Genomic DNA, 11190 nt, shown 5'->3' with positions numbered 1-11190 from the left:
CTCTTTCAAGCATATGGCTCTGCAGCTCTTAACCTCTTCTGCTTTGTTTTCCTAAGTACAGTTGAATGACACTTAGTCCCCTTACTCTTTCTAGTAGTTTTGATTCCAGAATCCAATAATGCAGAGAGGGCTGGGTAGCTGATGGCTGAATCCCAGAGCAGGAGTGTAAGAGAGCCTAAATCAGTGAATTTATACAGTCAGAGAGGGAGACTGAGTTAGTCACTTGTCTTGGGAGAGGCATGTTTTGGGATCTTCAAAAGGAAAGATGAGGACTGAGAAATGTCACACAGCAAAAACAAAGTTCATTGTTTGGAGAGACTGAGCATGAGGTTATATGGGAGATAGATGAGTAGTACAGAGGATGGGAAGCTTAAGATTTTGGATTAGCAGTTTTATTGTTGCCCCACTCTCTCTGCCACATATGTTGGAAAACTAGTACTTAGTAACCTATAGCTTCCCATACTGCAGACCTGGGCACAGTTTATCATACAGAGTGGACTCAGTTTTAAGGTGTTTTGGTATGACACCCTGAGGGTTTGTCTGCCTTGGGTGGTAAAATGTGGTTTATAACCCCATTTTGTGCCTCTACTACTCTGTAAGGCACTAAAGCATATTTTGTATAGTGTCTTTATAAAGAAGCTGTTAAATGTACCAAATCAGAAATAGAATCATAGAATTTAAGGGTTGGAATGGACCTTACAGATCTTCTAGTCCCATGGGCAGGAACACTTCCTCACTAGGTCAGATTGCTCAAGGTCTCAATTGTTTCAGTCAACTAATGACCTTCCAAGTTGTTCTGACCATCTCATAACTCTCACCCTGGTCCTCACAGATTGATGTAAAGATGACTTGGGCACCAGAGTCCTTGACCATCTCTCCCAGGCTTCTGTAATCCTTCCTAATGTTTTTTTAGGCATCTGTTGGCTATGTCACTAGCTCCCACATGGAATACTAATAGTGGGTAGTAGTCATTGGCTTTGAATACTCATTGTATTAAGAAAGTGTTCTGAGAACACTGGCAGAAATATTTCCTGAAGGAAGGGGAGAGATGCTCAAACAAGGCAGGTTACCTATCCTAGCCTCCCAGCACCAAGAATTCAGTAGGAGATAGAGCTGATAACAAGGAGATAACGAGTGATAATTCCTTTACCTTCTGGATATTTGTAGTTAGCGGTGACATCCACCCGGGAATTGCTGCCCACGGCTTTGGTGCTGATGGATCTGCCAATTATTTCTGTATCGCAATAAACTCTTTTCTTAGTTCCATCATTGTACACAATCCACCTGTTGCAATCAGCATTCACCTCTGTATACACAAATAAGGTGTCGTAATCCAAGTCGACTTCGCCTTCTTTGATGGCTAGGACAGAGGCAGGGCCACACTGAAATATTCCTAAAACATGGAAAAAAAGGTCAAATCTCATTAGTTGTGCTTAGTTTGGGGAAGGGCTTTTAAATCACACTGAAAACTTATGCTATTACCTTTGCTTTGTTCTTGTGGGGTTGCATCTAAAACCTGCCAACCACTGTATGATCTTCCCAGGTCTGGGCGAATGAACCAACTTTCGTTCCAGACGTGATAATCCCTGGAGAGAAAGAACAATGTCTAGAAAGCACAATAAGATAGTTGTACAAACCTCCAGTTTGAAAGGAGTAGTGAATTTTGGGTTGTAAAGGTTCTCCAAACCCACACACAAGCTGTCTGTTTGCAGTAGCTCATTAACTCTTTCAAAGGACAGATTTACTGCCTCCTTTTGAGCTGGTGACCTCAGGGCAGGGAGGGAGAAAACCATGTTGTTTTGTTTTTTTCCCAGATGGATGTTTACAGTATTAATCTAGAGAGTTGTATTTCATTTTGTCCACACAGTTCTTTTGCACTACTAATGCTCATGATTTAAAGTCTCCTAAACCCTCTCTGTAGTTATTAGTGAGATGTAAAAAATTGTGTTTACCATGTGGAATCCTTGCCAATATTAAGGCTCCTCCCAGAGCTGTCATAGTACTTGTCGATACTCAGGTTTCTATCCACGTCATGGGCAGAGTTGAAATTTGAAATCAAACGAGTTGGAATCCCCAAGCACCTCAGAACTGAAACAGATTAAAACCCAAACCCAAATACAACAGAAAACACAGGTTAAGTTCAATGATGACAAAGTGAAGTGTCAATATTTTGTGATTCTTCAGCATTTGCAGTCTTGACAGCACTGTTCCTCTTGGAGAGTGTATTGCTTTGTGGTTTTGTTAAACCAGAGGCCACAAGTGCCTCTGTTTGACCACAGTGCTCTGTTCTTGGAGCTTACCTGTGCACATCACACCTGCAAAAACCCAGCACTGGCCGTACTGAACGGGCCTGTAGTTGTCCTGGCGCCATTTCTGGAGGATCACCACACTGCCATCCCATCTGGATGGGTTCTCATGTGAATGGAAACTTCCTTGCCACTTTCCCAGGAGAACTCCATTGTCATTATCATTTCCATTGATCTAAAAATAGGCCAATGGACAAAATGCACAAAATCAATCCCGTGTAATGGACTGTATCTAGTTAATTGTATCGTGTAAGTGCAGGTGGCTGAGTCTCAGTGGTAAAATTAATGCTTTCTGCTTCAGTGTGTGGAATTTGAGTGAAGTTGTCCATTTCTTACCATAGAACTGATTACTCTGCCCACGTATTTGGGATCTCCTCTTCGGGAGACGTCCATGGCTGGGTCCTGACGGTAGTACAGGCTCAGATCCAGCATGGTGAGACAGATGTTTAGAAGGTCTTGAAACTGTGATCAGATAAGACAAATTTTTAAGAAAATTGATAGTTTCACAAACTGAATGATAGGAGATTCTACTGCAGTTCCTCCTCGCTGAGATAGTCCAGCCCAGAGGTGGTAAGGACAGTGAGGCACATTGTGAGCAAACCACAAGTAAGGCTAGCCAGGTTTGCTAAATTTTCATACAAACAAGCTGATCAGAGAGGCCAATAATAAGAGAAATGCTATTGGAGACAGACTAAGAGTCCTAATGAATTTCCCATGTCTTACCTGCCCATAGTACCATCCTCTTGCTTCAATGTACCTTGCATTGCCCACAAAGATTATTCCATTTTCATTTAGAACATACTCTTGTCTCTCATTTTCATTGGACATGAAAACATCATCACCTGAAAATCAAGTTGGACAGGCTTAAAGCTGAGCAGGCTGGCAACCTTTCAAAAACATTTTTGTCCTGATTAGCAAGGAGAAAACTTCTATTTGCAATACACATTGTTAGAGCTCCAGGAACATATAGAGTTCAGTGATAATGTCTGACATTGCCTATGGCCTGGGGGGGTGGGGAACAAAAAGGTCCATATTATGTTAGTTAATTTTTCCCACCCTAGTTTTACTATAGCCTGAGTGTACTGTCTAGATGTCCCTTAGCTGCACATAGTGTTTGTGTGAGGAAGATAGAGAAAAGTCCAGGTGAGCTCACAGAATCTTTCTGTCTTAGGGTAGTTGGAAGCAGAACAGACATTAGAAAAGGATCAAACAGGTGACAGTTTTCTGTTTTCCAGTTGTGTTTGTCTTGGTTTCAGATTCCTAAATGGAGATCTTTACTTGCCTGATCCAAAGTGCTATCAGGAGTGTTATTAGGTTAGTCTATCAACCATTCATTTGGATTTCATTGCTACTCATTGGTTCTCCTAGTCTGACACAGTATGTTGCTGCTATGAAAGCATTGGCTTCCCACAGAGTTTTAGATTGTTTTGATTACTCTTTAGGTAGTAATATCTAATTAGCTTTGTGTTTAACTCCAGAATATTTTAAATTATATTCTGAAAGCTTCAGGATTTCAGGAAATACATGCAAAAAAAATCAGCTTTTCTATTTTATTGAGTCAACTTCTTTACCTTCCTATAGGAACTTCCCATCCTTCCCTTCCTGCAAACAAAAAGATTGCAATTTATTTGAGAAATTATATCATGTGATGTAAATCTATTTTTGTGGTTGCTGTCCACATTTTTAAAAAATAATATCATCATGGTTGATTCCCAAGCTTTTGGAGTAGCTGGGCCTGGAGACCTGTGTGCAATTGAGTCAACTTCTTTACCTTCCTATAGGAACTTCCCATCCTTCCCTTCCTGCAAACAAAAAGATTGCAATTTATTTGAGAAATTATATCATGTGATGTAAATCTATTTTTGTGGTTGCTGTCCACATTTTTAAAAAATAATATCATCATGGTTGATTCCCAAGCTTTTGGAGTAGCTGGGCCTGGAGACCTGTGTGCAAGGTGTGGACTTTTTTTTAGAGTGAGAGAAGCACTGAGGATGCTCAGCTATCCTGAAAATCTAACTTATGAACAGAACTCAGGGTAGGAAAAAATGTGGGTGAGGAATGGGGCAAGCATGACAATCAATTCCAGAAATTCTTGTGAAGAGTATGGGGCAGGGGAAAGGAAGTCTCTTCTGGGTGTCTATCATGTGTAGGATGAGAAGTTATGTGCTGAAATCAGCATGTAATTTCATCTAAAACAACCAAGAAAGACTTGGTTAGTTAATAGGAAAAACTTCTCATTGAAAGGCTGAAGTTTTATTGGAGGGAATTGCCGGAGGAGGAATTGGAGCTTCCCTAATAGCTGATCATTAAGAAGGAATTCAAGACCTGTCAGGAATGACCTAAGTGCTGAAGTGAACTCAGAGTGTGGTGTGGGACTGGATAACTTTCTAAGATCCTCCTAGCCCAGTGAGTTTATGACTCTTGGAATAAGTATACTTAACCTTTTTGTACAATAGCACTGTTCCTACCAATAACTCAGAGCAAAATTAACAACAGTTTAAAAGGAGGATAAACCCCACAGCACACCACAGCAAATCTCTTCCTTGCATGTGTCACCAAAAGGCAACAATCCCTTCTCTTCTGTTACTCTCAGCACACTAGGAGAAAAAACCTCAGCCACAATTGTCCTCTTTTATTGGCAGTTAGAGAAAGACAAATGACTATAGACCTAATCCTTCATTAAATTAGTGTCTTTTAATAAAAGAATACAAGGTTGCTCTACATTCTGTCCTCTCTGAAGTTAGTTTATCCTGACACAGTGAGAAACAGGCAGGATGTCAATTTCTATTGATGGTTTTCAGCACTAGGTAAGTAAACTTTCTAACATAGATACACTTGTAGTATTGTCTTCATATGATCTTTGCCATAGAAACAACTGGCAAGTATCAGACATCTGGGGGGGGGTGGGGGAAGAGACATTGTACAACATTCTCAAACAAACATGTAATTTTGTCCCCTAAAGCATTATGATTGATGTGTTGTGAGCTATGGACAGGCACTGTATGATCAATCACTTAGTTCACGATTATCACTCTTCATTCTAGTACTTAACTGTATATTCCTTCCATGGCATAAGAACATAACACATCATTCTCTGAGGCTTGCAAGTACCTTAAATTTCTCTTTAAATGTCCCTAAGAGACTTTATTAATATTATTAAAGCATCACTCTTGTCTTCCTCACATGATTGAAACAAACAGATTAGTGAAATAATAAGCTTATTAGTTTAGAATGATAGAATTGTTAAGTTGGAAAAGACCTGTAAGATCAATTCCAACCACTAACCTGTCACTACTAAACCATATCCCCATGGACATTTCTGTGTTCCCTAGTTGAGAGAATAATCTTCCACCTGGAACCACATCTACAGACCAGATCTGCCATTTACACTTCGCTCAGAAAATAAATTTTCTATTTCCTTTCTGCTATGACACTTACAGTAGTGGCAACATACCCTGAAACTGAATCTGTTCCTGTTTTTCAGGATCAGGGAGCTATTCCACGCCTCAGAACTTTTTCAGCAGCATCCTCCTTTAAGGATACTCCCTTTCATCTGTCAGTAGCCATTGCATCATCTGGTAAATCTGAAGGGCTCTTCTGCAAAATCCTTAGTTTTAAATTGTAATGGCTCAGCTTAGTTTTTCTCAGTTTTCACATGAGAACAGTTTGTCTGTCCTCACAAGTACCACTGCTGCTCTGGTGTTCAGTTCAGGAACTGTCAAATATTGCTGTCCTGCACTGTGTTTTCCATCAGTTACAAGTTACACACAACTGATCTTTCAAGGAGTCCTGAGGTTTTTCCCTCAGGATTGTCTGTGCAGAGACAAGTCTGAATTTCCTGAACATACTTCTGCAATTATTTCTGACTTCCAAGACTTGCTGAGCTAATTAGCAGCTTTTTTCATCTTGGCTCTTAACATAATTCTCAGTGGCCCTTGACTAACATGGTCAGAGAAGAAAATAGTGGATGATTGTGGTTACTTTTCTTTTATAAGCTGTTTACTCTGTGGGATGGTTAAGAGCTCTCAAGTCTAGAGTGTCATGTTTTAAGGCCAATCTATGCTTGTAGACTATTGCATATTTGCAAAATCTGTGGTTAGGATTTTGCTGCCTCAGCATGTTATAGAAGAAATGCAGAAATAAAAACATGGAGTAACAAGAGACATCCATTTTTGACCCATGAATAAAGACATGGGAAATGGACATGGGCCAACAGTGTGTGCTCACAGCCCAGATGGCCAATTAAATCCTGGGCTTCATGAATATGGGATGGCCAGCAAGTTGAGGCATGGGATTCTCCCCCTCTGCTCTGCCCTTGTGGGATCCCACCTGGAGTGCTGCGTCCAGTTCCACAGTCCTCAACATAAGAAAGATATGGACCTGTTAGAGTGGGTTTAGAGGAGGCCACAAAGATGCTCCAAAGGCTGGAGCACCTCTGCTATGGAGACAGGCTGAGAGAGTTGGGGCTGTTCTGCCTGGAGAAGAGAAGGCTCTGGGGGCACTGAATTGTGGCTTTACAGCACTTAAAGGGGACTTGTAAAAAGGAGAGAGAGTGAATTCTGACACAGGTAGATAGTGACAGGACAAGGGAAAATGGTTATAAACTGAAAGAAGAGATTTAGATTAGATGGTAGGAAGAAATTCTTTACCCACAGGGTGGTGAGGCACTGGCACAGGTTGCCCAGAGAAGCTGTGGATGCTCCATCCCTGTGCAGGATGGGGCTCTGCACAACCTGATCTAGTGGGTGTCATCCCTGCCCATGGCAGGGGTTGGAACAGATGGTCTTTACAGTCCCTTCCAACCCAATAATTTTATTATTCTATGAGTTGCCAATCTTCTTCACATTAGCCCTCTCAGCCTTTGATAAAGTTAGCTGAGCTTTGCAGTTTACATCTATAAGAACAGTCTTGCTTTGATTTAGATGCAAGTCAGGGATGTTACTGTATCCTTGCTTCAAGTTCTGAGAAGTACATGCACTTAGGAGTGTGTCAGCCCTTGTCTTCAGAAAAAGTGATCTGCTCAGTTCTGAAGAAAGAGCCTATGATGTAACCCCATATAGCACACTTCAGTGGGATAAAAGAGACCTGCTGGTGGTGGCAGCAGCTTTTCAATGTTGTTAAACCAGATCTCTGAACACATAGCTGAGATTTCAGCCACTGGTGACCCAGAGACAGCTCGAGGGAGCAAGCTCACTGTGCAGATAGGAAAACAACAAGGTCAGTCATGTCCAAGAGCAAAGGCATTGGTACCTACCTGTGCACCAAGGGTTGAAGAGTAGCACAAACTGCCCCAGGAATCTGGAGGTGATCTTGTTCCCTGAGGTCACCCGGAGGGTGAGGCTGTATCGTCCAATGACAGCATTGGGTGGGCTGGATATTACAAAGTTCATAGAGCCAGAATCACTGGGTCCTTGGGCAGCACTCCAGCCACTTGGCCCTGCCTCAGAGAGGTTAAACACAGCCCTTGTGCGATGAGATTCCGAGGGCGATGGTCCTGCCAGAAAGAATCATAGAATGTAAGCGTTGGAATGGACCTTACAGATCATCTAGTCCCAACCCTCCCTGCTATGGGCAGAGACATCTCCCCACTAGATCAGGCTGCTCAAGGCTCATCCAGCCTGGCCTTGAACACCACCAGGGTTGGGGCAGCCACCGCGTCCCTGGGCAACCTGTGCCAGGATCTCACCACCCTGATAGTAAAAAACGTTTTTCTCACATCCAACCTAGACTTTCCCTCCTTCAGTTTGAACCCATTGACCCTTGTCCTGTCACTGCAGGTTCTAACACAGGGTCCCTCTCCAGCTCCTTGTAGGCCCTTCAGACAGTGAGAAGTTGCTCTGAGGTCTCCACGCAGTCTTTTCTCTTCTCCAGGCTGAACAGCCCCAACTCCCTTAGCCTGTCCTCATAGGGGAGATGCTCCAGTCCTCCTATCAACTTCGTCACCCTCCTCTGGACTTGCTCCACAGTTCTATGTCCCTCCCATGTTGAGGACACCAGAATTGCACACAGTATTCCAGGTGGTGTCTCACAAGAGCAGAGCAGAGGAGGAGAATCACCTCACCTAGAAAGGTGAATTGATTTCCATTCCAGAGTGTGGTTTCAGTATTAACCTCACACTTGAAATCAACCATATTGGGGGGTGAAAAGCATGAAAAATATGTGAAGAAAAATTCCATCTCTCAATAGAACAAGGAGAGAATCAAGGACTAAAGACTACAATTCTATGAGAACATGGCTTAAGCTATGGGAATGTTACCTATTTCAGTGACAAATGCTAGGCTCTCCCCATTCTGCTTAGGCCTGTTGAAGTACAGGGTGATGGTGAAGGCTTGTCCTCGCCTCACAGTCAGCTCAGTGTTGGCATATCTGTCAGTGTGGTGGTTGCTTGCGTTCACTGATGGTTGCCAGCTGATGTGTGTTGGGGTCAGATCTGTAACACACAAGAAAAGACAAAAAGAAGCAGCCAGCATGGAAAGAAGCAATTTGCTGCTTAGTGGCATGATGAGGTGGTTAAGAGCAATTATCTTTTGTGGGAGGAAGGACAACTCAAAAGCAGGTGCTGCATTAAATTAGTCTAATGGTCAATAATAGACATTTTTGCTTGGGTTTTGTTACAGGGTTTACACCAAGGACTCACATAATTCCTACACAGTGCTGGATGCTGTGTTACCACTGGGCTTAGAAAAATAATTACATGCACAAATTGGTCTAATTTCATTATCAGCATCAAAAAAAGTGTCTTGTAGCCCCTCTACATTTTCAGCATACATATTTTTAGGATCCCAGGAATTGCCATTAGGACATCTTACTTTTCCTGCTTAGATGCTGATGCCATTTGGCCTAGATGCAAAGGAAAAATGCATGCTGAGAGATCATCTGTCTTACATAGCTGAACAAGAGGCATTTGAGGACATATTGGAGCGTTTGATGAAGAAATCAGTCTGACTGAATCTAGCTCTGTTCACAGTAACAGCTGGACCACTGGAATTCCTCATCTAGTAGACATTAACCTCATGTCCTAGAGGAATTCTGACTTGCAGTGTGCCCAGAGTTCTCTGATATGGTGTCCTCATGCACATCTGCTCTTATTATGGTCTGTGGTTTAAAACCCATAAAGTGGTTCTTGCCACCTTAAATGCTAAACTACCTTTTTGGCAAGCAAGTATGTATATGATCTCCCTTGCAAGATTATTTTCCTTTCTATAGCTCAGGTTTTGTTGCCATGCTTAAACCTGAGCAGTTATACTGTCTCTGGGAGCATGAAGAAGCACCTTTTTCTCCAGTTACATCTGCCCTAGGAGACTCTACAAAGTACACTTGAAGCATTTTGTTGCAAGTTTTGCCAAACGCTCAGGGCAAGTACTTTGATGAAGTTTCTTCCAGGTCATTTTTGTTAGTATCAGTATCAATAATTCAGTGAGGTTGGGGGTAGGGGAAGTGGGGACAGGATAGGGGGACATGACTGCCAGCATTTTAAAGGGAAATCAGAAGAAAACAATAACAGCAACAAAAAGCATAGATTGGAAAGGAAGGATTGAGGCCTATGGTACTGTTATTGTAGGGATCTTCAAACAAGCTTCGCCTCTGTCTCACACCATCAAGCTTAGCCATGAAACACTAAGTCAGACCTGAAGCAATATAGCTGCATATTCAACTACAATTTACATACAATCTTTGAAGAAGAGGTAAAAGTAAAAATTAACTTCTGCAAAAAAAAAGTGCTGGAAGTTAATCCAAGGAAGAATAAATTTTTTGTAGTCCAAGACCACAAAGAAGTAATGTGAGTAAGTATTGCTGGGCTGGAAGGGAGAACCTTTGGCATAAGTATCTGGGACAACAGTGAAGAGCAGTTTGGTGCTTTCACTGCAAAGCAACATTTAAAAAACTGATTTGAAAATGTTTGTTCCATCATTAAATGAGAGAGAACCAGCCCTGCTTTGCAATTTCCCAGTTCATCTGCATTTTTATCTTTGAAAAGCAGATATTGTCATTACTGTTTTCCTTTGGGAGGGTTTTAATGCATCTTTGAATTCCCACCTAAAGGCTCCATGCCCACAGCTCCATTAGGACAGATTACACAAGTTTTGTCAGTACAAAGCATAACACATCTCTGAAACAGCATTTAAAAAATGGTGCCTTTTGAAGTAATGGGAATTTCTTTTCACCTCCTTGCCCCAAATATCCTCTGCTTAGCTCAAAAATTATCCTCAAACAGGTCTTAATAATTTAACAGCAATAAAACTTTGAAAATGAAGAGCAAGAACAAACTACAGCATAAAATATCCTTCAGATAAGAAATCTGAGCAGATACCTACAGGGCATGTATCCTGAGGGAACAGTCCTGAATCAAGTACCTGCTGAAGGGAAGCAAATGACTTGCAGAACTCACCTGCCATTCCCTTAGCTTATGAGAATTGCATACAACTTCTACTTTGTTCTTCAAGGATGTCCAAGTCAGATCAGTCATATAAAGAAAAACCCCAGCAATCTTTTTGTGCTGTCAGCTGAAATTTCAGAGAAGGGAGAGGTACTTAGGAGTTGTTATTAATACCTGTAGACTTGTCAAACGAATTAACTGGTTCCTATATTATATGTGTGTCTAATGCCAAAGTTCCTACTCAACGTGGGTGTAATTATGGGAGGAGATACCAAAATTATTTACTCAGAGGAAATGCATGCTCTTGAATCCCAACACAAGAAGAACTTCCTACAAAGATAATAGGTGTGCCATGAATAAGTTATCTTTAAGGATGAGGAAATGGGGAGCGTGGTGGGATGTAAAAGCTGTCCGAGGGGAAAAGGAGCATTTCCTGATGACTTAACTTCCATGATGGTTAATATCACTTCTGGTTTTGTCCAATAGCTTTGAGTTGGTTTTAGAGGT

The 11190-nt window shown here is 41.7% G+C and overlaps 1 protein-coding gene across 1 annotated transcript in view; it reads right to left on the bottom strand.

The window, feature by feature from the left end:
• The window catches only part of LOC103807884 (protein-glutamine gamma-glutamyltransferase 6-like), a 15057-nt gene extending 4355 nt beyond the window's left edge, over window positions 1-10702 (bottom strand). Inside the window, exons 1-9 of the mRNA XM_009080632.1 lie at window positions 10696-10702; window positions 8563-8736; window positions 7561-7800; window positions 3030-3148; window positions 2643-2768; window positions 2301-2481; window positions 1953-2088; window positions 1483-1586; window positions 1151-1393 (exon numbers count right to left, since the gene is read on the bottom strand). Of these exons, the coding sequence (XP_009078880.1) occupies window positions 1151-1393; window positions 1483-1586; window positions 1953-2088; window positions 2301-2481; window positions 2643-2768; window positions 3030-3148; window positions 7561-7800; window positions 8563-8736; window positions 10696-10702 (1330 nt within the window). The remainder of the gene's footprint in view (window positions 1-1150; window positions 1394-1482; window positions 1587-1952; window positions 2089-2300; window positions 2482-2642; window positions 2769-3029; window positions 3149-7560; window positions 7801-8562; window positions 8737-10695) is intronic.
• Window positions 10703-11190: the final 488 nt, after the last annotated feature.

Source organism: Acanthisitta chloris, unplaced genomic scaffold, assembly GCF_000695815.1.
Source record: "Acanthisitta chloris isolate BGI_N310 unplaced genomic scaffold, ASM69581v1 scaffold7508, whole genome shotgun sequence".
NCBI lineage: Eukaryota > Metazoa > Chordata > Aves > Passeriformes > Acanthisittidae > Acanthisitta > Acanthisitta chloris.
The sequence above is the reverse complement of the archived record's forward strand: the minus strand, read 5'-3'. Positions and strand labels throughout refer to the sequence as shown.